The sequence below is a fragment of the Apiotrichum porosum genome (assembly GCF_003942205.1).
Source record: "Apiotrichum porosum strain DSM 27194 chromosome Unknown scaffold_19, whole genome shotgun sequence".
NCBI classification, from domain to species: Eukaryota; Fungi; Basidiomycota; class Tremellomycetes; order Trichosporonales; family Trichosporonaceae; genus Apiotrichum; species Apiotrichum porosum.
This window is the reverse complement of record NW_021167126.1, coordinates 1-25,583: the sequence shown is the minus strand read 5'-3', so window position 1 is coordinate 25,583 and position 25,583 is coordinate 1. Positions and strand designations below refer to the sequence as shown.

The 25,583-nt window shown below is 57.1% G+C and overlaps 9 protein-coding genes and 2 non-coding genes across 11 annotated transcripts; 3 read left to right on the top strand and 8 right to left on the bottom strand.

The window, feature by feature from the left end:
* Window positions 1–4,634: 4,634 nt before the first annotated feature.
* On the bottom strand, window positions 4,635–8,001 carry EHS24_003825 (uncharacterized protein; the record flags this gene model as incomplete). Its single annotated transcript, XM_028619464.1, has 11 exons — window positions 4,635–4,822; window positions 5,098–5,332; window positions 5,372–5,446; window positions 5,836–5,896; window positions 5,934–6,295; window positions 6,336–6,890; window positions 6,929–7,125; window positions 7,171–7,395; window positions 7,447–7,473; window positions 7,523–7,529; window positions 7,807–8,001. 11 exons carry the CDS (start codon window positions 7,999–8,001, stop codon window positions 4,635–4,637), a joined length of 2,127 nt encoding a protein of 708 aa, XP_028472037.1.
* Window positions 8,002–8,329: 328 nt separating this feature from the next.
* EHS24_003824 lies at window positions 8,330–8,411 on the bottom strand. Its single transcript has one exon. It is a non-coding gene; the product is annotated as a tRNA-Val (tRNA).
* A 169-nt stretch (window positions 8,412–8,580) lies between these two features.
* EHS24_003823 lies at window positions 8,581–8,664 on the bottom strand. The gene has a single exon. It is a non-coding gene; the product is annotated as a tRNA-Val (tRNA).
* A 564-nt stretch (window positions 8,665–9,228) lies between these two features.
* Window positions 9,229–11,227, bottom strand: EHS24_003822 (uncharacterized protein; the record flags this gene model as incomplete). The annotated part of the gene is made up of 9 exons (XM_028619463.1): window positions 9,229–9,538; window positions 9,579–9,671; window positions 9,712–10,378; window positions 10,419–10,440; window positions 10,494–10,529; window positions 10,568–10,629; window positions 10,670–10,852; window positions 10,901–11,068; window positions 11,110–11,227. 9 exons carry the CDS (start codon window positions 11,225–11,227, stop codon window positions 9,229–9,231), a joined length of 1,659 nt encoding a protein of 552 aa, XP_028472036.1.
* A 1,829-nt stretch (window positions 11,228–13,056) lies between these two features.
* EHS24_003821 (uncharacterized protein) lies at window positions 13,057–15,795 on the top strand (the record flags this gene model as incomplete). Its single annotated transcript, XM_028619462.1, has 9 exons — window positions 13,057–13,445; window positions 13,486–13,655; window positions 13,704–13,855; window positions 13,901–13,951; window positions 13,988–14,197; window positions 14,251–14,317; window positions 14,363–14,729; window positions 14,777–15,386; window positions 15,487–15,795. The coding sequence occupies 9 exons, from the start codon at window positions 13,057–13,059 to the stop codon at window positions 15,793–15,795; spliced, it is 2,325 nt and encodes a 774-aa protein (XP_028472035.1).
* Window positions 15,796–16,213: 418 nt separating this feature from the next.
* Window positions 16,214–18,072, top strand: EHS24_003820 (uncharacterized protein; the record flags this gene model as incomplete). The annotated part of the gene is made up of 10 exons (XM_028619461.1): window positions 16,214–16,277; window positions 16,425–16,528; window positions 16,671–16,743; window positions 16,791–16,906; window positions 17,022–17,091; window positions 17,145–17,203; window positions 17,245–17,345; window positions 17,401–17,581; window positions 17,738–17,776; window positions 17,833–18,072. The coding sequence occupies 10 exons, from the start codon at window positions 16,214–16,216 to the stop codon at window positions 18,070–18,072; spliced, it is 1,047 nt and encodes a 348-aa protein (XP_028472034.1).
* A 625-nt stretch (window positions 18,073–18,697) lies between these two features.
* Window positions 18,698–19,054, bottom strand: EHS24_003819 (uncharacterized protein; the record flags this gene model as incomplete). The annotated part of the gene is made up of 1 exon (XM_028619460.1): window positions 18,698–19,054. One exon carries the CDS (start codon window positions 19,052–19,054, stop codon window positions 18,698–18,700), a length of 357 nt encoding a protein of 118 aa, XP_028472033.1.
* Window positions 19,055–19,412: 358 nt separating this feature from the next.
* RAD30_1 (DNA-directed DNA polymerase eta rad30) lies at window positions 19,413–21,865 on the top strand (the record flags this gene model as incomplete). The annotated part of the gene is made up of 12 exons (XM_028619459.1): window positions 19,413–19,474; window positions 19,511–19,543; window positions 19,583–19,632; window positions 19,671–19,779; window positions 19,818–20,056; window positions 20,095–20,438; window positions 20,485–20,574; window positions 20,613–20,686; window positions 20,722–20,791; window positions 20,828–21,175; window positions 21,214–21,641; window positions 21,844–21,865. 12 exons carry the CDS (start codon window positions 19,413–19,415, stop codon window positions 21,863–21,865), a joined length of 1,869 nt encoding a protein of 622 aa, XP_028472032.1.
* A 160-nt stretch (window positions 21,866–22,025) lies between these two features.
* Window positions 22,026–23,021, bottom strand: EHS24_003817 (uncharacterized protein; the record flags this gene model as incomplete). The annotated part of the gene is made up of 7 exons (XM_028619458.1): window positions 22,026–22,079; window positions 22,134–22,262; window positions 22,327–22,407; window positions 22,459–22,579; window positions 22,619–22,701; window positions 22,754–22,833; window positions 22,880–23,021. The coding sequence occupies 7 exons, from the start codon at window positions 23,019–23,021 to the stop codon at window positions 22,026–22,028; spliced, it is 690 nt and encodes a 229-aa protein (XP_028472031.1).
* A 1,059-nt stretch (window positions 23,022–24,080) lies between these two features.
* On the bottom strand, window positions 24,081–24,420 carry EHS24_003816 (uncharacterized protein; the record flags this gene model as incomplete). The annotated part of the gene is made up of 2 exons (XM_028619457.1): window positions 24,081–24,297; window positions 24,365–24,420. The coding sequence occupies 2 exons, from the start codon at window positions 24,418–24,420 to the stop codon at window positions 24,081–24,083; spliced, it is 273 nt and encodes a 90-aa protein (XP_028472030.1).
* Window positions 24,421–24,475: 55 nt separating this feature from the next.
* Window positions 24,476–25,401, bottom strand: EHS24_003815 (uncharacterized protein; the record flags this gene model as incomplete). Its single annotated transcript, XM_028619456.1, has 4 exons — window positions 24,476–24,484; window positions 24,546–24,782; window positions 24,817–25,290; window positions 25,336–25,401. The coding sequence occupies 4 exons, from the start codon at window positions 25,399–25,401 to the stop codon at window positions 24,476–24,478; spliced, it is 786 nt and encodes a 261-aa protein (XP_028472029.1).
* Between the last annotated feature and the right edge of the window lie 182 nt (window positions 25,402–25,583).

Here is a 25,583-nt window from a genome sequence, read left to right as displayed (position 1 = left end):
GGTGCAGACAACCTCGGATGGGTGGAAGGAAGGTGGAAGGAAGGTGGGCGGAAGAGAGATGGAAGACCGCCCGGGAAGGGGGTGGGATGGGGAACAGGGAGGGAGGGAGGGGTGTGGGGGGCAGGCCCGGTTGTTTGGGCACTGGTCGCTGGCGCTCCGAAACGGTGTGGGCGGGGCCGAAAAGAACGGGCGGCGGTGATGCCGGGTATGAAGATGAGAAAGAGAAAGGTGGTGGGGGAAGCGGGGGGGAGCCTCGAGACTGGACGGGGGGGTGGCCTGTTCTTGTACAAAGACGAGAGAGAGAAGGAGAGATGTATGGATGAGAGTTGTGTATGTGTGTGACGGACTAATTTGGGTCAACTGAATGGTGGGCTCGATGCGGACAGGCAGGCGGGCAGAGGGGGAGAGCAATGTGTCTCTTGTTTCCTGGGATATGCTGCAGAGCTGCAGAGCGGCTGGGCTGACGCAATGGGACTGACTCTCTCTGCATGCGTAGGCTGCGGATGCCCACAGAGAGTGTGCCCAAAAAGGCGGGGAGAAAGGGAGAGAGACCTGGCCATCCACAGGACCTCACCCACGGATCAAGGGGTAACAAGCAGCCTTCCCCGCCAAGCCAACCAAAGGTCCCCCCCCTAGGACAGTCACAGGATCACAGGACGCCCACACACCCCCCCGGCATACACAAGCTGCAAGCGGTGGGCCGAGTGAGACACCACCATGTACACCCAAGGGGCGGTGCACTGCCCAACACTTGGCAGCTCTCAGTATGCGATGCGATGCTCTTGCTTCAGATTATCCACAGGCCTCGTCTTCCCAGCAACGTCGAGATGCGTCAAGCGAAATGTGTGGCGTCCAAGGGCAATGGCTTGCACAGGGTGTGGCGTCCCCCCGCCCAGCACCGAGCGAGCGAACAACAACGACGCCAACGGTCCGAGCAGCAACCAGCAAACCGAGCAGCACCGCTCCAAGCGAGATGACAGAGGATCGGAAGAGGAACACCCCGACTGCCTGTTTATAGCACTGCGCGCGCAGGTTGTTTGTGTCGGCAGTAGCGATGGAGGCTTGTGGAGTGGGAAGCTTGAAAGGCTGGCTGGTTGCTGGTACACACACACACACACGCCGGGTCTCAATTGTAAAGAGATCAGGACGATCCACGAACTGTGCTCTGAGCCAGCCATATGCAGCACCTCCGTCTGCAGCACACCACGCACACGACCGCTGTTGGACCTTGCTGCGGCTACTGACTGCCACTGTCGGTATGTGACTTGCTGTGGGTATCATTATTACCAGCCCTCTCCCGTCCACCACACCAGACGTCCTCGTTGGGTGGCCACTACTAACACACTGTACACTTTGGCTCTCCCGATTCCCCCCCATAGCACACCCGGGTGCCTGCTGCCGTACATTTCAGGGCGGGCGGCTGGGCAAGCCGTTTCAATGTGAACGATGCATCGCCGGATCGTTGGGTTCTCTCTCTCTGTCCCTCTCTCGCATACTGTGCCCCGTTGGGGGATCTCTTTTCATTGCTTGCCTCCGCACGCCATGAATCCATATACGGCGGCTGAACAAGATCACAAGATCCCTCACAAGCGTTGGTGCTCACTGTCGCCGGGCGTGCATACATACGGTACGTCGTGTGAGAGAGTGAGAACCCGCGGGCGGGTCTCTGCGACACAGCCGCGGGCGCCTCACGCCGTCCGCGGCGGGCAACGACGACCCAGGACAGGGTATATGCTTCTTCTTGTTGCTGCTGCTGCCGCTGCCGCTGCTGCAGGTGCAGCTCACGGGCGTCGTCACCGCACGACTGGCCCTACTGGCCACTCACCAACTCTCATACCGTGTCAGACCCAGACGGCCACTCGTGGTATATATTTTACCCTTCGGAGCATCTGGTGTTGGTTGCAATGAGGCGTACGCGGCCGCCTCGTGCTCAACTCGCCGGACGCATGTGCACATGCATACTCCCTCGACCTGTCCAGCAGGTCCTGAGGTCTATTCCTGAAGGATACATGAGGACAATGGAGAATGAACAGCAACGAAAGGCGGGGCGAGGTGGGGCCGCATGCGCGGGTGTGCAGGGCAGGTTGAGCGATCCAGGAGGCCAGGAGTGACCGCAGGCAACGAACATGGCTGACCAACCAGTGGCCAGTAAAGAAGGGCAAACAAGCTAACAAGCTAACAAGCTCAGTCTGCTGCGCGTGGAGAATCCCCGGCACGTATGCCGAACAAGGCTGCTGCCTCGCGACTGATGCGTGCATACTGTCCACCAAACGCTGTGCTTGTTCTTCCTGCGATGACCCTAGCAATCCTCCGACGAGCCTGACGTCCATGAACGGTGAATCACATACAGCGGGCAAACACTGCTCTCAACACCGTGTTCCTGCGTCCCCCCTCTCTCCCCCCTTCTCTTTGCCGGTTGTGCGGTCGGTTCGGCATGTTCGGCGAGCGTTTGAATGCGAGCTTCAGTCTCCGCTGAATGCACCCGTGCCTCGTCGTAAACAGCCCGGCCACGCACTCTCCTCCAACAGGAGAATCAGGGCCAAGGTTGCATGAGGCGGGAACGCCTAACATATCACAGACGTTCGATCGCGGTGAGAGCTGCGAGAGCTGCCTTTGGATGCGATTCCTCTGTCCGTCCCAGTTTGCAGCGCCATGTTTCGCAGCTGTGCGGCAGAACAAAGCCCGATGTACGCAGCCTACTACAGCACTCAACGCCACCAGTAATGTCCGGCTCTGTCCACAGTAGTCACTCTCTCTGTCTCGCTCTCCCGACAGTCGTTGGCGCTGCGGAGGCGAGGGGGGCAGCCACCGCATCATGGGGCTGCCAAGTGGCCAGTGGCGCGCTAGTAGCTTTCTCGAATAATATCATCGTCTGTGTCGTGGCACAAGACTGCACCGCTCCATTGGACCCAAACGCTCGACTCGCCTCTGCCTCGTTTTCTTGCTGGATCCCACATTCCGGCATTCCGCTTAGGACTGCATGTCCACCGCCCTCTAGCGCACCCAAACGTCATGTTGCTAGGACTATGCAGGCCATTAGTGCCAAGTGGCCAAGTGGACCCCATGCGTCCTGCACAGGGCCGTGGGTAGGAATCTAGGAATGGAGGGGTCGCAGGATCGCAACGGAGCAACGATAGCGACAAGCGGTGCACCATTAGCGTCAACAACGCGATCCGCAGGCTGCAGACGATCCATCTCCCCGGTCTTCCCGGCCGTTCAGCCGGTGTAGCACCGGATTGTGGCGAAGGGGCGTGCATGCTTTTGCTTTCATTCTCGTCTTGGAAGGGCTTGGAATCTTGGACGGTGTCTTGGCCCGCTCGTGGCATGGCATGCCGCCCTCTAACCAGCATACCCTGCTGCCGCACGCACGAAACTCAAAACATGTGTTTTGGGTACGTTGTGGCTAGTCGTCAACTCGACCGAATCGGCCAAGGCCCCAAGCCAAGGCAAGGCATGACATGACATGACGTCGTTGCTTGCGCCGACAACACTGCTTGTGGCACTCCCGCCATTAGTGACAAGATACAATGTCTGCGCCGAGACATGCCGAGCAAAAGCATCCAGCGCCGAGCATCCCGCCTCCCCCGGACCTTCGGAGTGAGTATACCAGCCACACTGATGTCTTGGGAACAAACAACGCCAGTTTCCGAGAGCCATGGACCGACGGAGTTGCGAGGTCTGACACGGGGCCTCGGGGCCTCGTATCCAGTCTGGGGCCTGACGACGACGACTACGACTCCGACGACCTGCCCGACGAGGTGGTCCTGACGACCGCTCGAAAGCTGTCCCCCACACTGAAGCGACCTTGCGTTTCTCTCTCTTTTTTTTTTCTTTTCTATATTCACAGCATCACAGGTCCCACAACCTCATACCCACGGGGTAACGTCTCGCCCGAGTCTGGATTCCCCGACGGCTCCAGACGGAGCGTGCAAGAGCTGGGCCCCTGTTTGTTGGCATTAGCGCAGCATTGGCGGGCACGAAACCCGACACATTCATTGAACAGCGGTCTCGGCACACCTCAGTTGCCCTTGCTAGCACTTGCAGTGTCCTCTCATGGACCCCAGTAGCCAGTGGCCAGTGGCCAGTGAGCACACCGGAATTGCCGGAGTGGGATGGATGGTGCCACAGTTCCAGAACATCCACACGCATGCGCAGACGTTCAGAGATCAGACCCGCGGCAGGAGACGTCGACATCCATGTGTCTCGCGTAGTGAGGGTACAGTGTGGCACACTTCCATTCAGCGGATCAGCGGGGGATGGGGTGTGTGGGTGCCGACGATCCCGGCACAAACACTGGCCTGGTGCAATGGAGGCGGTGTGTCGTGGAGCGAACTGTGAAGTCTGTTTGTTGTTTTCCGAGCTACAACGGTGAACGTCCCGAGGCAGTTCTGGACGACCCGTTTGACGTTGCCCACAACGCTCAGTGGCGGTTCTGCAAACCGGTGCAACCCCATAACGCACACAGATGTGCGTCAGGCGACACGGCCAAACGTCTAATTGGATCGCATCGAAACACAACGTTGGGGGGAATTAACACAGAGTCAACATCGACCAGCGAAAGTCTACAATGGTCCAGCCACATTTTCACGCGCAAGAGGTGCTCCGGCCGGTGTCCACGTCTAGCTGGACCTTACTCAGTCCCAGCGCATCCGCTCGGCGTACTCGACGACCTTGGACCCAAGCTGCTCCTCGACCAGGTCTCCGCGACCAGCCGCAATCTTGAGCAAGGCGGCGTTGAGAGGCGACGAGCCGAGAATGTCCACATGGTCGGCGGTCAGCGCGCCGCCGCGCAGGTCAAAGTTCTCGGGCTGGTGTTTGTACTCTGTGGGGTTGCAAAGTTAGCCACCATTGTGCGTTTTCGGGGCACGGCACGTCGTGGGTATGGGATTGCGTGGCCGGGCGTGATGGCGGTCACCCAACACAGGAAGATTGGGAGATTGAATTTGCAACCGTGTGCCGCAAAAGATCACAGAGCCAAGATTCTAGCGGCCATCCGTGTGTCATGTTACGGACCCGTCTGGGTCCCCGCGTGCCGTGTACCGTGCGTGCACACGACTTGACGACACCCGAAATGACTGCGCTGTCACTGCCACTCACCTTGTGTGACGACCTCGATTCCGGCCGGGTTCCACTTGGTCTTGCCCTTCCAGCCCTTAACGCACATGGCGCCGAGCGACGCAGTGACAATGGTACCGTCGCCGTCACCAAACTTGACGCCTGAACGCACATTCGGGACAGTGTCCTTGAGAGTCACCTCGTTGTTGATCCAGTGCTCGCGTCCAAGTGGGAAATCGAGAGGAACACGCTCGCAGTCATTGGAATCCGCTTTACACTGGTGTGTGTAAGCTGGGTCAACGCGGGTTCAACATACGAAAGCGTCCTCGTCCTCGCCCTCGGGACGGCCCTCCTCCTGGTCGTACTCGCCCTTGGCATAAAAGTACGAGCGCTGCAGTGTCAGTGTATGGTCGGCACAGGAACGTGGCAGTGGACCGTGGGCATTACACGGCACAGCGGTGCACAAGTATCTGGACTCTCACGTGCACGAGCCTCAGAATAGCAAATCCCCAAACGGATTGTTATTCTGGGGTCGATTTGCGAGCTACCGGCCCAGCTGTGTGGATGGAATCTCACACTTGGGCATGCTTGCCCAGAGCCATAACCCCAATACCCAGTCCGCGACAACAGCTCAATGTCACAGCGGTGCTGAGTGGGCAAAGCCGTGCACAAACACTGGTCCCCTCGGACACAAGGGGACACGTGTGCTTCGACGCGCAGATTGGTGACCATATGACGGTGCCACAACACACCCCACCCCATTGATCGACTCCTACTCACCTCGGTTTCCTTGCCGTACCCGTAGAGGCAGTAGATCTTCATCGATGGCGCGTTCGGCAGCCTGTGGAGTCAGTTGTATTCCAGCAGCGCTCACTCACTGGACCTCGAGCGGGTTGCTCCATTTGCGGTGGTCACGTGCGTTTGCCTTGAGCTTCTTCGGATTGTTCTCAAAGCCGATAGAGTAGTTGGACTCCATCATACGCTGGTATTCCGGAGCAGTGTTGGTGAGGAGGTACGGAACGACCTCTTCCAGCGTGAGGTTGTGCTGAGGCTCGCTCGGCTCGGGGTCAATGTCCTGAGGGCGGAACGAGAACAGGCGTCCAAACGAGTCGGTAGAGTCGGGCTCGTCATCGGGCGCAGATGTTTGGTTACCCCAGATACGGTCACCGCCCTTCATCCACATGGACGAGGCGCCGGGCCAGGAGCGGAAGAGCTTGGCGCGTTCCTTGCGCGAAAAGAACTGTGCAGGGTTAGAGGATATCAACGTTCTTCTAACCCACCTTTTCCAAAACGTAAGAGCCAAGAGGGTGGAGTTCGACCGTGTCCCTCATCTCGCCTGACATGAACGCCGTCATGGCCTTGGGTACGCCGAGCATGGTACCAGCGACATTGGCCCAGGCCTCAATGTGCTTCTCCACCCAGTCAGAACCACCCCCGCCGCCGAAGCCGTACGCGTCTGGCTCGGCCTCGACCCACTTGAGGAAGAAGAGGGCCAGCGAGCCGCCCATCGAGTGCGAGGCCAAAACGACTTTTTTACCCGTCTTTTTGTGCATGAGCTCAATACGCATCTTGAGTCGTGACAGGTAGTTGTCGCGGACTTCGAGGTTGTAGTATGCCAGACGCCAGTCGTATGCCGCCATGTCCATCGTGTTGGTGTCGTATCCGATCGTAGCCAGGTTCTGGACGACCTTTTGCCAAATCCAGAAGCCTTGGATAAACTCGGACGCCGCGTCGAGACCCTGTGCGGCGCGCACCTTGTGGCCAGGGGGATCCAGACCAGTCTCGAGGTCAATGGCAATCGCCTCCACCCAGCGACTCTTGTCAGTGAGAACACTCTGGGTTGTCAGCTGACATGGCATGGATGTCCACTCACGCGGATCATTGTCGATGTGCCCCACAGGCGGCTTCGGAACAGATTTCGCGCCGCCGCCGCAGTACTCCAGCTCTCGAGACCGGTGGAGACGATGCCGGGTATGAGGATAATAGGGTGGTCAGCCTTGAGGCCAAACTCCTGGGCCAGGTCATCGCCAATGGTGAAGTCGCGCGTCTCGAACATGGTCTTGCGGGCAGCTGCCTGGTAAACATGGGGGCCTAAAACGCGGCGGCCCAACTCACCTTCAACGAGCGTCATGTTGCCGATAAAGTCGCGCATGTCGGTCTGGATCATGGGCCACAGGTCGGCCAGCTCGCCCTGGAACAGGTCTGGGGTGGTGGCAGTCCACACAGCCGCAGCACCAAACACGAACGCGGCCGGGATGAGCAGTCGCCTGCCCGCGAGCCACTTCTTCCATCCCCCACGCTTCGAGTGGCGACGCTTGTGGGTCTCCTTAGGGCTGAGCTCTGGTAGGCCATCAGCTCAAATGTAGACAACATGGATGAGGTGGGACTTACCGAGCTCATCGTAAGGCGTGCCCGGGGCTGGGGTTAGCTTCATCCTGCGGTGGATGGGACGGCGACGAGGACACACCAATAACCTAAAGTCAGCACCAACGTTCTGTCTGTACACACACAGCCAGCGGTCGACGGGAGACACACCGCACGCGCTGAAAAAAGATGCCCCTGTTGCACGCCATCCGTGAGGCGTACATTCAATCTTAGCGCAGCGGAGAGGATGGGCAGATAGGCCCCTGGGGCGTGCGTCGTCGCGCACGCAGCGGTCGTCTCAAGAACCACGACGTCCCATTTGGCTATCTTGTGCTGCGTGCGCCGTGGGAAAACTGGGGGAGGAGAGGATCTGGCTCAGAAACGCACCTTGAACATGCCATTCTCGTTGGGAACAATCTTCATTGCGAGGTCCTCGACGCCCCTGGAAACATCATCTGCAAACGTCTTGAAGCGCTGGCGGAGACCGGCCGGCGCGCTGAATTCAATGCCAATGGGAGTGGAGGTGCCAGACGCCGTCGCGGACGACGAGGACGCGTCCTCGCTGAGGGGAGTCTCGGGCATGGGCGCAGGGCAGTCGTGTGTGTTAAGAGGATGAGAGTGGATTGAGTGATGGGGTAGATAAAAAAACGTGGACATGTTATCGACCCCGCGACCCACACCACCGTACCACCCGTCCGGCGCCCGGCAAGGCGCGACGCGCGTAAGAAGACACACAATCCCGTGAAAATGACGTCACCATCAATACACGGGGCGGAGGGCGGGATCAAATTTCCTGCGCGTCGTTCCGGGCCTCCAAGTGGCACTTTCAACCAACCACCTTTCAACACTCTTTTTCAACCCTCTTCTGTCCGCAGATGTAGATGGGCTCCCTCAACAGGCAAAAAGGACATATTCCACGGGGGGCTCGAACCCTCGACCTTCCGCGTTATCACCATGTGAAGCGGACGCTCTTCCAACTGAGCTAGCGAAATGTCGATGTCGACTGATCGGCGCGTGCTGTCACAGGAAAACGCAAAAAAATCACGGTTCTCGCAGCTTTCAAGGTGGATTTTTCGCATTTCTCATCCCTGTGGGTCTCCAGGGTTGTCTCCCAACCCTTCTGCAGATTCATACGGCCTCCAAAAAGGAGATATTCTACTCTATTCCACGGGGGGCTCGAACCCTCGACCTTCCGCGTAATCACTGGATGTGAAGCGGACGCTCTACCAACTGAGCTAGCGAAATCATATGAGAGGACAGATTGTAAGAAAAGAGAGCATCGGATGTCGATGCTAGCACTGCTGCAGACAGTACCAGCGAGGTAACGAGGGTATGAGGTATAGAGTGAAAGAGAAACGGAGATGCATGGTATACTAGCGGTAGATGGTCTTTTATATGGATAGCGCTTGGGGGACTGCTGACATCATTCGGCGGAAGCAATCTGGTTACGTGTTTCTAACACAGATTGTCGTGCTGCCGCGGGGTGGGCTGTTCTTGTTTGTTTACGGCGTTGAATCCCTGACAGGAAATGCCGCAGGAACTGCGGTTTGACGAGAATGCGCGCTCAGGATGAAGAGAGGGAGGAAATGTTATGAAGTGGGACGATAGAAAGTCTATGAACGAACAGTTTGAGGGCTCGCTGACGGGCGTGATTGTTGGACAGGCGAGGAAACGGAAAATACGAATAAATGGTCTTAAAATGAGGATTGGGACTTGCTTGAACATGAGTCACGAGAGTCCCGCACAAGAACCACCTTGCCAGCTTCACAACACAGTAACATCTTCACTCCTCCATCTTCTACAACCCTTTCAAGTGAACAACCAGTTGACTGCCTTTCCAAACCACGTCTTTGGCGGCGTCTCCTCGTGGGTCACCTCTTCATCGGTAGGGATGTTGCTGAACATGTCGAGCTCCTCGGGCTTGAGGTGGCGGGGCTTCTTGACAATGTAGTAACCGCCGACCAGGACCAGGAAGACGGGGATGGTGATGTAGGCAATGACAAAGTTGGTTGCGTTCCAGCTGCCGCGGGTGAACACTTCCCAGCCATTGAACAAGAGGATGAGACTCGACCATCCAATGACCCAGTATGCGGGCAATGGCTGCCAGCGGTTGTGGTAGCTGTGTAATGTCAGCAACGATTCTACGGTCATGGACCCACTGGAAGGTCTTGCGGTCGATACCCTGCGCCTCCAGGCCCTTCTTGAAGCGGAGGAAGGTGATGGCGATAGACCCCCACACAATGTAACCAATGCTGCCACGGTCAGTGAGGAACTGTTATGGAGAGTACCCACAGTGCGTTGAGGTTGGACAGCCAGTTGAGCACCGTGGACGCGCCGTCGTTGAGGGACATGAACGCCAGCGCGTAGAACATGGTGACAAAGGCGAGTGCCACAATGGGCAAACCGCGCTTGGTGGTCTTGGCAAGGACACGGGGAGCAAAGCCCCTAAGTGCCATACCGTACACCATTCGACTGGCGCTATACATGAGCGAGCTTCCGGCCGAGAATGCAGATGTCAAGATGGCCGCATTGACGATACTGGGCAGGACCTTGATGCCCGCGCGCTCCATGGCAATAACGAAGGGGGAGGACGCAGCAGTACCCGTCGACTGGAGGAGCGAGGGATCGTCGTAGCGCACAATCAGTCCAACGACGAAGATGAGCAGGACGTAGAAGATGAGGATACGCCAGAAGAGACGTTGGATGGCCTTGGTGAGCGCCACACGTGGGTTTTTGACTTCGGCAGCGGCCACGACAATACTCTCGATGCCAGCGTAGGAGCCGGCGGCCTGCAGCAAATCGGTAAACCAGCCCAGGAACTTGCCCAAGTCACCGGAACCGTGGTAGGGAGCGAACGGTCCTGGGTCCTTCCAGTATCGGAATCCGATGCGGTCATGGTTGGGCGCGCCTCCGAGGTCGATCACGATACCAGCAATGATAAGACCAATAACGAGAGCAACTGTCGGAGATGAGCGACGGATTGATGCTTATCGGCTTACTCTTGATCACAGCGAAAACAAACTGGCAGAGGTCAGCCGCGCCCGCGCCACAGGTTTAAGGTATGGGTTACTCACCTCGCTCTCTCCGAACCAGCGCACACCAAAGTAGTTCTAAACTTAGCACAAGGCCTCCTCTGAGAGGTACTCACGATGGCGGCTGCACCGATCATGAGAGCCAGCATGTATCCAGCTTGATGGGACGCCGGGAACGCTGTCACGGTCAAACACACGCCCCCAAGCTGGAAACTCACCCTTGTCCCAGTACGAAATGAGAATGTTGGCCGCGATGATCTCTGACGGCAGGAAGAGACAGTACTGGAAACAGACCTGGATTCCCACTGCAAAGCCGACGCTGGGGTTCCACCATCTCTCGATAAAGTGAATGTATCCACCGGACACTGGCGCGTACACCGCCATCTCGCCAACACAGATCACTGGAGGAGTTAGCCATGGCGTGGACAGGGTCACCGAAGAGAACTCACACATGCAGTAAGCGATGGAGCCGGTGAGGATGTAAGCCAGCACTGCGCCGACTGGGCCACCGTGTGCAATGACCTTGCCGCTGCTGAGGAACAGGCCTGTGCCGAGCGTACCAGCGAGCGCAATCATCTGGATATGACGCTGCTCCATGCGGCGCTGGACGCCATCGCCTGAAAGTATCAGTATAACTCCCCGTACAGCCGAGACATACGGAGGTGAGTGTGGACATCGATCTGGACATCCTTCGCCCGGTCGATCTCGTCAACGACGACGACGTTTGCGTTCTTGTCGTCGCCTCCATCATAAGGAGAAGCTTCGATGTCGGGCATCTTGAGGGTAATGTGGTAAGAGCACAAACACTCAACCCCTGTGCTTCATTACTTGAACTCCTCCGGCCAACAGGGCCGGGTGGGCATGGGCTGTTGGGCGTGGGGCAGCACCGCGCCGTTGGAACCCAAAAAAAGCGCTAGGGTCGGCAACTTTCAATTGGCCGGCTTATCGTAGTAACGGCAGGGACGCTCGGAGTTTTGAGAGTGGGCGGTCGGTGAAAGCCGACGTTCGATGACTGCGGTGTCCTCAAGTGGTGCTTGCTAACGAAGTCGTGCGTGGAACACTATCTTGCGCCAGCTCACAGGGTAGGGACATGAACACAGACCTTCATGGAACTACAGACAATGCAGGGCCTCGAATGCTGGCGCCGGCACGGAAGTTAAGAAGAGGGCGGGCGGGGGTACACCCACATGCTGCCGTAGATGTTGGAACGAGGTTGGAGGGGAGCGGCAGCCTGACGACGATCGCATGGTTGCCTAGGTATGTACAGTAGCTAACCTGACCCACCTGTCATTGGTGGTCGGCAAGTTGTCAGTCTGCTAACTGCCGTATACTCGCCGTGAGCAGGTGGGGTCACTCCAACGGCGTCTTGATCATGGGGCAACAGGAAAAGAATATCGAGTCGCCAAACTGGCCGAAACGCGAGTAACGCCAGTTTAGCCACAATTTGAGAATGCATGCCCACCTCGCTGTCACTCGCTGGAAACAGGGAAGCGAACAGCAGTGGAGGGTCTTCGCCAAGTTGCTGCAACAACTCTTCGCCGTCCTTTAAGCGCCGACGTGGGACTGGGTGTTAGAGAGCTTGAAGGCCGCTGGTGGCGCTTCTACGCCACTGGAACATGAAATTCAAATCCACGGAGGAGCTCCGCGCGCGAAACTCTGTGACAGCGCGCGGCAGGCCGAGGTCTTGTCAATACCAACCGCCGAGGAGTCGCACTTCTACCGTTGATTCCCGGTGTTGACAGTCCACATTTCGGTGACAAACCAATCTGCTTACGTAACCAACGATATGTGCTGTCTCATGCATCTGCTGTTGCCCCGTCAAATCCTGTTGGAACTTGACACTGCAAACAGAACAAGAAGAAGCAGTCAGATCTCTGCGTGGTTCTACATAACTGGTCTTTGGACATAAGTGGTCGAGCACAGCCGTTGAGAGTGGCCATGCGTCCTTGGAACGATGTACAGCGGCTGATAGAGAGCAATTGTCTTGGGGATGACCACAGACATTGACGTGCACAGCCGGTACCGCTCCTACACACGTCCTACACTCAACCGAGGTAGACCATTGACCGAGAGCGCACATGCCTTTGCGTTGCTTTGACATACACAAACTCCATGTCATTCTCCTAATTGACTATGGGGATCAACGCAAACATGCTTAATTAGGCCATGGGTGATGACGTCTGCCAGGGCCCTGGATGCCCATTCTTGTCCCAGCCTCCTCTTGGCGCTCATGCCATACAACAATTAACCTCACGGATCATATTTCGTTTACACACTGCCCTCTGGTAACGTACAGTCTTTCCGGCCCGTTCCCGCACCGCTGCGCTTTGATCTTGACAGCATGTCAGGGTGCACTGTATAGCTGTTGAAAAATGAAAATCAACTGCAAAGCCATTCCTGCGAGGAACGAAGCCACCACTGCCGCATATGCCCTGACAACTGCAACTGCAACTGTGACGGAGACGGTGCAGCACGTGACCCTTCAGCCTGGGCTAGCTGGGCTAGCTAGGCTGTGTCAAGCCATTAACGGCCCTGTGCCTCCCGCCCGACTCGTCGTCTCACACTCCTCTCCATCTTGACAGCAGACACACGTTTGTGCACCAAGATGAAGGCATCGATCCTCTGGACGCTGTTGCCTGTGGTGGCGACAACCACCAACGCCTTGCACGTTCCCATCAAGCCTCGTGACGACCAGTTCCGGTTGACCACTCCATCCCCGGACGCCGACACATCGTCACACAAGATTGCTACCACCACTACTCCGTTCGATGAGCGTCCTCTTGCCTCGGCGGAGGATATCGTCTTCGCCGACACTACAGAGTCTACCGGGGACTGGCCTTGTCACCTCCACGGATGGGTACGCGCCCCCGACCTGCAGCCCGATACTGTTATTCCTGCCGAGGCTCGACTCGTTGTCAATGGTACAAAGTGCGATATGATCACCAAGTGGCAAGTGGGCCTTAGGTTCAAGGAACGCGCAGTCATCAAGAGGAAGTGAGTTTGTCTTCAACACGCTTGTTCTAACCCAATACAGGGCTGACGGTGCGGAACTCCCGTCTCGTCCGGAGCCGTTCTTCAACGCGACGAACTGGGCCTGGGCCTCTGGTGGGGATCAGGACCGGTGGGGAATGTTCAGCAAAGGTGGTGGTGGTTTCGAAATGAATGCTGAGATGGAGAAATTCAATGCTCAGCGAGCTCAGTATAGTGAGTGATAAGGGTTAACGCGAAGGATGTGCTGATGCAATCATACAGCGAAGGACGTCAACGACCCCTCCCTGTGGGATGTGCACGGCGTCGAGCGCGATGTCTTTGACACTACTATTGAACTGAGCCCACCCGTCCCCGATGCTGAGTCGTGGCTGGACACTGTCCGCCCCTTTGTTATCCACATGCCCAACACCAATGTCCGTTACCTCCAAAACACTGGGTCCAGTTACTGATGAACCCAGTTTCCCGCCATTGAGGTGCAACACCACATGTTCAGTGTGAATGACGGAGCTGTAAGTTAAGAAGCTGAGCAATCACTAACGTTTCAGTTAACCACGTTGGAGACCCTCCTGGAGTACTACTTTATTGTCACGCTGTCCAACCACGTTGTTATTGAGTTACCCGTGGCGCAGACTGCCTTCCTGCCCAGACCGGTCGAGGTGCCGGCGGAGGTCGACCTGTGGCCCAAGACAGTGAGGCCAGAGTCACCTCGCATCAAGTATCCCGAAGACGACTTTAGGAGCACCACGCCCAGCTGTGTGAGTGGAAGAAACACCTTAGACGTGTATCACAGCGTTGCTGACACGTTCAGGACAACGGTAGCCTGGCCGAGTTCCAAGTCTCCTTTGACAAGGTTTCGACTGGACCGATTATGCAAGGTGAGCATGGCAGCAGGCCCATTTTGACACGCTGACACCTCCAAGGAACAAACATCACTCTGAACGTTACCGTAACCCGCACTGGTAACGGCTCAGAGTACCCGGCGAAGTTGGAGGTTTTCCATCTGACCAACCATACCTACACCTGGGCCCGCGATCAAGTCAAGTCTGAAGAAGAGTTCAACAGCGTGGCTCGCAACCACCGCGCCTACGAGCACTACAATGGAGTTCAATTCACCGAAATGCTCATGGCCGACGACTACGCTACGCTTCACGCACGCCGTCAGCTTCAAGCCGACCGTAATGCGGGAGTGTTCACTGTCCATTCCCAGCACAGCACCTACGTTTACGACTTTGATCTGACCAGTGAGACAGCCCGGGACTCTTACAACTTTGAAATGGAGGTGCACATGTGGGTACACTGTTATCTGTCTTCCTGGTGGCACTGACATCTACCAGCCCATTCAATGAAATGCCCACTTCGAAAAGTACTTTCGAAAGCATCATCCCGACGCTGGGCTTTTCCCTCAACACCCAGTTCCTTTGTGTGCCTCCGCCCAAGAAGAACTCGCAGTGGCCTGTCTGGGTCCCGAAGATGGCCATTCCGGAAGAGACCACGTCCACCAATGACGACTGGACGGCGTATACGGTCCCTTCGCTTGTGACTAAAGAGTCGGACGGATCAGAGGGTAGGAGGTCACGGGTAGGACACCTCGGCAACGTCAGCATCAACGTCGTGCCGTCTCTCGCATCTACCAACCCAGCGCCTGTCCACTACATTGACCCCGAGGCTCGTGGTCCTGTACTGTCGCTGCACGCCTCGGACATTGTCGAGCACGCCCCACTCGGCGCCGTGCGTCCTGAACTCGACCACGAGCTCCGCCAGTGTCGTTGGTCTTACCCGTGTGCCCAACATGCCTACACCTGCCTCCAGCCGCCGTGTGGCGGACAGGGGAAACACGCAGCCATGTTGTGGATGCGCAAGGAGGCACTCGACAACGGGGAGGAGGTCGGCGAGCCAGAGCCAGAGCGCTTCGGCCGCCCCGGTATGCGGATGGCAGCTCCGCGAGTCAGCTACCACCAAAAACCCCTTTAGCTCGGCGACCTGCATTATGCTGGAATATGAATGAATAAATGCCTTCCGTATCTCATCTATTGAGCGACTTTAGGCACCGCTCAGATGGCTAGCTGGCAGTATACGACGAGGCCTGCACACCTCGGGCCTGTCATGCATCATTGTCGACCCCGTTTCATTGGGTTTGGGAATTAGGGACAAGGACAAGCACAGAGTCAAAGATGCAATGCCCGAGGCATTTCAACGCCAAGTCGAGTCGAGACTCCTCAAACAAGGCATCAGTGCCGGCAGTATCTTTGCAGCACGTTCAGCACTCAAGTTTATGACCCTCGAAGAATACGCCGCCACCGTCTCTCCGGAACAATTCAAACTTGAGACGGCCAACGAGTTTTGGAGAGAGTGAGGGACCTGGGAAGAGTAGAGCTGCAGTATGAGACAAAGTGTACATTTATGTGACAGTATCGCCTCTCAGCTGTAGCCTTGGTTGATCAGTTGGACGTGATGTGTCGTAATGCTAGACAGCCCACTGGCCACTGGCCACTGACACGCCGCAAGGAGTGACCGCAGGGGTAGCAGCCCATGACACCGTGGGAATCCTGAAGGTTAATTACGTAAGTTTTAATTTACCCGTCTGCTGCCGCTTTTACCCTGGTTGCCACCCCGTGTGTCGTCACGACGGACGTCAACGGGGGCGGCCGACACGGCGCGTGCAATTCGGGGTACGGGGTAGCAAGCAACACGCCCCCCATCGCATTCATCGGGCAACAACAAGGTCTATCAATCGCCCCACATCTCATCCCATCTCTCTTCGTCACCCTCCCATGTCCGATCAACAGCAGTACCCTACAAACCTCAAGCTCTTGCTCATTGGCAACTCGAGCGTCGGTGAGTGTCACATATAAACGAACTGCGCGCGTTTGCCACCGCCGGACGTGCGATAGCGGCCAGCGAGCGACAACATCCAGGACACGTCGATAGCTGACCTCTTGTTTTCTTTTTCAGGCAAATCATCGTTGCTGCTACGCTTTACAGATGACGACTTCTTGTCCGAGGAAGAGACGACCGCGACCATCGGCGTCGACTTCAAGGTCAAGAGCATAGAGCTCGACGGACACAGGTACAAGCTCTCGGTCTGGGTATGTGTCTTCTTGCGGATCGCAGCGACTGTCACGGGCTCGCCTGGCTGCCTGGTCGAGCAAGCCATGTGCTTAATGGAGCTGTTGCGTGTACACGACCGACAGCGTATCGTTCACGATACAAGCTGCTGACTCAAAACAGGACACTGCGGGTCAAGAACGTTTCCGGACGCTCACGTCGAGCTACTATCGTGGAGCCCAAGGTGTTGTCCTCGGTGGGTGCAGCTGATACGATGATAGACTTGAAGTTGACCTGATCCAGTTTATGACGTCTCGTCGCGCAACTCGTTTGACGAGCTCATCAAGTGGTTCCGCGAGATTGACACGTACTGCTCCGAGGACGTTGTCAAGATTATTGTCGGCAACAAGGTTGACAAGGTGGGTGGACCTGGAATCACCGGGTCTTCTGTCTGGCAGCCACACCGTGTTGCCGCTGGTGGTGGCTCACACGGGAAGACTGTGGGCCAACCTACATGACAACTAACATCTCTAGGAGTTCTCCAGACAAGTGACCTCCGAGGAAGGCCAGGCCTTCGCCGACCGCATGGGCACGCTTTTTGTCGGTGAGTTGCGCCCGTCGCTCTCTCACCCGCTGGCCGCTGACATCCCTCTCCAGAGTGCTCTGCCAAGACAAACGTCCACGTTACAGACGCCTTCCAGGAGCTCGTCCGACGCGTAAGTCCGTGCCCCACAACTCATCCCTAACGTACGCGCAGATCCTCGCCACCCCATCCCTCTGGACACGCGGTCCGCAGCCCGTCCGCAACCCCCAGTCGGTCATTGCGCTGGGCGACGACTCGGCGAGCGGCTACGGCGGGTGCGCGTGCTGAGCGCGCTCGAGCGAGCGGCCACTGCCTAGACATGGACCTCAGCCCTCCAACGTACCCCACAAGCAATCTAGACGTCGACGTCGGCGTCGACCTCGATCTAGAAGTTTGGTTGCCAAGTCAAGTAACGCAGCGCTTGGCCCTAGACGGACCCGATAAACTCTCCGGCAACGTGTGCGTGTCCCGTTCACCAAGAGAACACCTTGCATGTCCGAACTACCCTGTTGTATCACTGTTACCCCGGCCATTTTGCGCCTAGCCTCGTCAAATTAGATGTAGACGGTTCTCGCCTTCCCGCACACACTGGGGCTTCGGGGGCAGGTCATGGTTCTGGCTCTGGTTCTCTTTCTGGTCCTGACACTGACGTCACTGACGACCCCAGCCCGAAGGCAAGTGTGTTGTGTACGACAAGATTGCGCCGGTGCGTCGGTCCGAAGATATCGCTCGCTGTCAATGTGTAATGTCAATGACGCGAAGCATGGTCCCGAGATCCAGAAGATCTGCGTACAGGAGCCACCGAACCCCTTCCTGCCGCCCAGTAAGACCGACACCGCCGGACATCCTCCTCGCCCCCATCAAAACCCGGATACGAATAAAGTGGCGCGATGTGGTGCTTACGGATCATGGGCATTGAGCCACAAGGTTGGTGACCGTCGGCGATCAATTGACCGACCCGGCTTTGTTCTGTGCCCGCCGGCGGCTTTCAACGAAGGGTAATATGCCAGGCTTGGTGTCGCCGACGGGCAATTGTGGTCTTGTGACGCTGTAGAGTGGGGGTCGAGAGGCACTATTGTTTAGCATCCTGACGAACGCTGGGGAGGGCGCTTGTTTTGCCATCGTCCTGGGCCGGCAGCGTCCGTACCCTCACAGGTAAGAAGGGGAACGCTTTAGACTGGAGCCCTCTGTCTCTCCCTTCACTCATGATCTTTTCCTTCTGAGCACTATTTTCGCGTTTCGGTTTCTTGGCCAACAAGTGAGTTGGGTCGGACTTGGGGGTGTGGCTTCACCCTGTCACAAATAGAGGAGTTTACACAACGTTATCACTCCAGGCAGCAACCTGCTTGGAATTCTACAAAGTACTTACATCTACAACATTACTACTAGAAACAGAAAGTCACTACACAGGCCCGACGATGATGGACATGGGCATGTAATAGGAGGCACCGTGAGAAGCGGGGAGGTGGGGAGGCCGGGGAAGCGATTTCTTCAAGGGGGGAACGAGCCGGATTCCTTGATCCTCGTGACTATCTTTCCCATACCCTCAGTGGCAGTCTCGAGTTTCTTGATTTTGCTGGCCTACTCCATGCTCTGGGCCTCGACGTTCTTGGTCGTCGCCATCGCTTCATTGATCCTGGCCTCTTTCTGACTCGTCTTCGTTGAGCTCGACACGTATCAGTGCGGTCTTGGACTTGACGTGTTGGATCTTGCCCTTGAGATACTTGACACGGAGGTTAAGGAGCTCATCCATCTTGTTCTGGTAGGCCTTTTCGCCCTCTTCAAAGGTTGCGTCGCTGGGGCCGACGCGTTCATGGTGTGGAGAGGAAAGAGCATCGGGGAGCTCGGGTTTGGCCGCGACGGGAGCCCTGCGATAGATGTAAGGGGGCGAGGGGGGCATACGAGTAAGGGAGGGATCCATGGTTGGCTTGATGTCAACGTCCTGCGACAAAACTGGGCTGTGATTGGGGAATGGATCTTTCATGACGAGATGCTTGACAGGAGCAATCCCGGAATCGGCCGTGCGAATGACGTCCGCAGTCCTGGCACGTTTGGTGGAGCTGGGCTGGAAACGTCAGGTGTGTTTTGAAACAAGTGCCACCAACCTTGCTACCTGTGGAAGGTCGTTTAGGTGTGAGATGGATAAATTCCATGGCCCAAACAAGATATGAAGAAGGAAGAGACACGACGCCAGCCTCCGTAGTGGGTGGATCACCTCCACTCTGGCCGTCATTTCCCAGGCACGGTTCGTCCAGTCACCCAACCTCCCGCCGTCCAGCGACTTGTTTTCATTCCTTGCATCTCCATTTCCAGCAGTCATACCCTACGGTCCCTTGTCCACCATGGCGTCCATGTTCGCGGGTCCGTCCCGCAGGCAGCATGGTGAGAATGTGGTGACATATAGGTGAGCTAACGGACTTGCTTAAAGCTTACCAATCAGGCATTTGCTGAGTGCCGCGGCGATGACCGTCTTGTGAGTGACCTCCCCTGGAGCCCTAGCTGACCTCTGTAGCAACCCTTTGCGAGTGGTGGGACACTGCGATATCGACGCCGCATTTGCTCGTGAGTCGAGTATTACAGGCACTGTGCTGACATGCAAGAGTTTGAGCAAGTACGGCTAGGCCTCCCCGACGACGTGCCCATCATCTGCGCACAGTGGAACTCGATCATTGCGGTCAACTATCCGGCCCGCAAGTTCGGTATCAAGAGGTGGGTACAAGAGTCCTCTCATGGGCCTAACATTACAGAATGACTCTTATCGAGGATGCCAAGAAACTCTGCCCAGACCTCGTGGTCCAGCACGTCGCTACTTATCGTGAAGGCGAGAGCGAGGCTGGATACTGGGACGACGTCGACCGAAGGACGCACAAGGTAGGTTATCCGCATGAGCCGCTAGCTAACTTACAGGTCAGCCTTGACCCGTACCGCCGCGAGAGCCTCAAGATTCTCGCCGTATTCCGGGAGATGGCCCCAACGGCCGAGCTGGGTGGGTACTGTGGTAATTGACTGGAGCTTACTCGCCAGAGAAGGCGTCCATTGACGAGGCGTTCTTGGACCTCACCCCCATGGTCATTGAACGTATCCTCTCCTCATACCCATACATTGCCACTGTTCCAGACGATGCGCCAGACGGTCTCGACATGCCACTTCCTCCACCACCAGCAATAGACTGGTCGCGCGCCGGATCTGTGTTCCCACTCCAGGTCGATGACGAAACTGAAGTCGACGTCGAGGACGAGGCTGGCACATGGCAAGATCTCGCACTGTGTATCGGCGCCGAGATCATGGCGGACGTTCGAGCGGAGGTCAGGAAGCGGCTGCATTATACGTGTTCGGCAGGTATCGCACATAACAAGACAATTGCCAAGGTGAGTCACCTTCATCTACTCCACCCGTCCTGAAGCTGACCATCAGCTTTGCTCCGCCTGGAAGAAACCGAACGCCCAGACGGTTATGCGACTTGAAGCGACGCCTGGGTTCCTGAGGGACATGGACTTCACAGATGTGAGCTTTCTCCACCTCTACCTCAGCTGACACCTCAGATCCGATTCCTCGGCGGCAAGCTTGGTAGCGCAATGGCTGCCGAGTTCAATGCCAAGACGGTTGGCGACATGCTGTGAGCTTCAAGCCACTTATGATAGCTGACGTCAGTACGGTTCCGTTAGAGGACCTACAGGCCAAGTTTGGCGAAGAGAGCATATGGGTGTACAACATTCTGAGGGTGAGTTCCCCGTGTCCGGATCTTCTAACTGGCCAGGGCATCGACCACACAGAGGTCAAGGAGAAGCTCGCGACCAAGTCCATGCTCGCATCCAAGAACACCATCCCCAACGTCCGTACCGCAGAACAAGGCCACCACTGGCTGTCTGTTCTTGCTGGCGAGCTCAACGTTCGTCTCCGGGAGGCACGAGGCGTGACGCCCGGTCTGTGGCCCAAGACTCTCGTTCTCTCCATCCGCTCGTCAGGTGCAGGAGCATCTCATTCTCGTCAGGCGCCGTTTCCGTTTACTCGCAACCTCAGCACCGAGTATATTGTCAAGCATGCTCGCAAGCTGTGGGACGAATCGACCCAGCCGCTAGCGAAGGGGACCATGAAGCTGAGCAATGTGAGCTTCGTAATTGTATACGTTGAGCTGACATTCAGATAGGTCTGGCCTTCACCAGCCTCGACAAGCTTGAGGAAGGTCAGCAAGGGATCGAGGGCTTCTTCAAAACTGGCAATGTTGAGAAACGACCACGCGAGACGACAGTCCTGTCAAATGACTCGTCGTCCAAGCGACCTCGGTTGCCTACTCTCCACACCAAGCCGAAGCCAAACGCTCTCGAATCGTTCCTCGCCCAAGGCAGGGGGACGCCTCCGCCGGTGGTCAAGGACGAGATCAAGGACAGCAGTCATCCTACACCCGATGCACGACCTTCACCGAGCACGCCGCCTGCTGCAGACACTCCGGGGGCCTGGCAGTGTCCGAAGTGCGATACGACGTTTACGGCTCCACCTGGCGTACCTGCCGATGAGCAAAAAGCATGGATTTCACACGCAAGGCAAGAGCACGACGACTATCACTTTGCCCTGTCGTTGCAGGAGGAGGATGGTGGGAGTGGAAGTGCAAGTTCGAGTCGGCACGGCAGTGCAGGAGGAGGAAGCGGGGGCGGAGGTGGGAGCGGGAGTGGTCGTAGTCGACAGGCCAAGAAGCCTGTCAGTGGCATCAAGGCCTTCTTTGCGCCAAAGAGGTGATGTATGTAGCAAATCCTGTATGTCATTACTGTGTCATAGCTTGCTGCCGCCTGCTGGCTGAGACAGCATTCTGACAGCTCTTTGGGGTTCTCACAGGCGAGAAACATTACATGTGTGTCGAAGATAGCTACAAAATCTACAGGGTGTCAAGAGTTGGCTGGGAGCGTGTGTGCCGTGCTTTTTTTTTTGTCTTGGAGGAGATGCCAATGATTGGGGACTGTTCACATCGTCATTTTGGCCATGTGGCGCTTTTGCGAGTACGCCTCAAAGATCTCCTGCGATGGGGGTCAGCCGCGGATTATGCTACATGAGTGAGGAGCGAGGCTCACATTCTGCCTCTCGAGAGGGTCACGGAAGGGACCCTTGGGCACGAGTCCACGGTTGTTGCTGTACGGGAGGGGGTTGAAGACGGTGTGGAAGTCGGAGCCCGCCGCAAAGTTGTCTCCAGGGAACTGGAACTGGAGGCGGAAGCAGGACGCAAACTTGGATTCGGGGAGGAGGTTGCACTCTTCGGGGACCCACTGGGCGAGCGTAACGGGGCGTGGGGGAGGTGAAACCTGTGGCCATGGTGTAATTGGGGTTGCGAAAGTTGAAGGTGAGTTCCTGTGGGGTGCCGCTGGACAGTTAGCAAAAGAGGGGTAGGAGCTAACCGACACTTCGCTGGAGAGGATCAGGCCTGTGAGGTGGCAGCGGCCCCTGTCCGATAATTGCCCAGATGGCGGCCAGGAGGTACATGGTGTATGGGTTGAGGTTGGCATCGGGAGTGGTTCCAATGCTATGCGCCTCAGCGATGGGATCGGCGAGACAGACTCACGGCTCGCCGCACATGCTGTGGGCTTGCTTCACCCACGCCGTACCCTGGGCGTAGATCTCTGGGATTCCCCACTTTGTGCCCGTCTGCAAAAGTATCAGAAGTAACCACAGCAGCATGCCTCGAACCTGGACATACCTTGAACAACGAGGCATCATATGGCCAAGCGTATCCCTTGCTGGAGCGGGGCAGCCGGAACTTCATCACGGTCTCCATCTCTGGGACACCAGTCAGTGGTAGGTTCTACGTATCGTTGGCACCTACCTCCAATGACCTTCTGGCAGCGGTCGACCTCCCACTCCTTGTTGTCGCCCGTCCACATGCTGTGGACTCCCGGCCAGGCGGTAAAGAGGAACTTCTCGTACTGGGCTCCGCTGTCGGGGATTAAGCGTGATGGGTGGTTCATTGTGGCCTGTTGTTTTGAGGGTGTTGCGCAAGAGACTGAAAGTGCGACGGAGGAAAGGTTGATGCTTTGCATCAGTGCATCAGATATCACACATCAGACATCTTTCCCCGTCCACGTCAACTGATGCAGCATGCCTACGACGACGCCCCCATCAGAAGGTCAGAAGAGCAGAATGATCTGCAGCGATTGAAAAAAAGGCGAGCTGCGGAGGGTGACTTGCATGACTGGAGGCCGTTGTTTGAACTCCTTGGTGGTTTTAAGTTCTGCGCAGTCCTTGCCATCCTCACTGAATCACTGGAAGGTGATATGAACATGCATATCGTTTCTTACACAAATGGTCGTTGTCTCTGGAAACTCGAAAGTGCTCCTGGACAAGCCAGCACTGTACATGAGGTTTAATTTGTACAAATGTATCCAGTTTGACTAGGTTCCTTGTTCTGGAGCGAACGTTTGAATCTCCTCTACATTTGCATCCACTTTTGGTTACGCTCCTTTTCTCGGTTGAACGAACTGCATAAACTTGTCGAGCATCTCCTGTGACCCCACGCAGCACGCTTGCGTGGACGGGCATCCTCGTCTTCGTGTGGGTTAGTTGGTGGCAAACGTACATCGACCCCCAGCTACACGTACGTCCCTCGTGAGACCCATGACTTTGGCGCGGTGAGGTGGGGTGACTGAGAGTCGATGATCTCGGCGCCGGTGTGGTGTTTGCAGGGACGGGATGGGCGGGCCGGGGGTGAAGCGGATAATGCCGGCGAAAGTAGAACGCCTCGGCGGCGGAGACCAGGCGCCCTCGTGACCTTCTACAAATCGGAGTTGATGGGTGAGGGTGGTGGTGGTTGGTGGCGGTGGTGGTGGCGACTGATAGCTTAATGTTCCACTCGGGTCCTTGCATGCGACGAGGAGACATCCATGATATGCTGCACGGGAACAGGTGAACTTGTCCACGGGATGCGAGACAAAGATGGCTGTGGAGGGTGGGAAGGGCTGGTGCTTGTTAGCGGTCGAGCTGCATGTACACTAGCGAACCCACAGCAGAAGCATTATCCTGGAACGGTACTAAGGTGGAGCAGAGGCGAACAGCTCGGCTAGTATCTCGTCGCGGTACTCGGTTTTGCTGTCTGAGGCGTGATTTTCGTCCAGGACGCCAGACTTGTCGAAGTCAATCACCATAATGCTCGCCCCGCCCTCCTTGACACGGATGTGCCGCCATTCGAGGTCGCCATGTTCGACTCCGGCCGCAAATATCGCATCTACGGCCTCGGTGACAGCGGTCCTGTGACAGTTAGCGCCCGGGAGATGGGGGGTGGGGGAGAGGGGGGGGGGGGGGGGGGGATCCTCACTGAACAGCAGGATCGGTACGCTCGCGGGGCGAGAGCTGCCGGCCCGCATCCTCCATAAGTTATCGCAAATGCTGGCCGTCGCCAGTTTCCAGGCGCGAAGACGCGAGGCAACTACTTGACCTGGAGGCCACGGAGGGGGACACGGAGGAGGGTCAGCTCGTGCCTCAACCGCACGACGAACATGGCGGCTCTCCTCCTCGGTTGGCACAAAGAGGGGTATGTGCTCCTTCCACACCAGGCCAGCGTATGAAGCCGTGTCGGTCTCGACGGTTGCGTCGTAGGCACTCCAGATGGCCCCCTTGCCGCGCTCGGGTCCGAGGCGGATACGGGCCGTCTTGGAGGAATGGTCGCTGCCAAGGGGGAGAAACCTGAGGGGATGGGGCGCGGTGCCACAGAAGCAATCTACGGCCCTGCCGGTCTACCGTTAGTAATGCCCGTTGCAGTAAACGTACGATGTTGAGCCCAGAGGGTGAGGGTGGTGGCGTGGGCAGAGTGGCTATCTGGTCTTCTGGCCGTGCCGTTGTCGTGCTAGACGACCCGGGGTGTTGCCTGGTCATGGGTACGGTGGAGCTGCCGCTGGGGCCGTCGCTAGTGCGTTGGTCGGCAGCAGGCGCGTCAGGTTGAACATTGGAATCGCTGCTCTTCGGTTCTGCTCCCTCGTCGTCTCCTTGGGCCAGTGCAGTGGGACAGGGTGGTGTTCGGGCGAGGTCGATACCCGACAGCTGCAGCGCTCGGATCGACATGCCAAGGAACAGGCCAAGGGGGGAGGACGCCAAATTCAAGATACTCGGTCTCGAAGTGAGCTGCACAGGGAGACCAAAAGCAAGCGTCTTTGCTACGCGACCGTCAATGTGCACGGCGTTGCACCACTCGCCGTTGCATAGCGCGGCCAACGAGACCTGTCGCGCGCGGATGCTGTTGCGAAACTGGCGTGTCAGGAACCCTTGCCCAGCTAATGGCTTGTCGCTTACCTGGTCGAGAATGCGCAGAGTTGTCTGCCCCGAACGCGTCTCGTTTGCTGTCCCCTGCGCAAACATCGTCAATCCACCTGGAGCCACAACAATGTGGGCTCTTTCGATGTCGTCTAGCATGCCGTTCATCGCGGCGAGTGGCAGTGACCGTGACGTTTTCATTTCAAGCAAAGGCCTTTCCGGTCTTCGGGCTACCGTTCGGCGGCTGCTTTGGAATCCAAACGAGACGTATGTCAGGCTTGGAATCC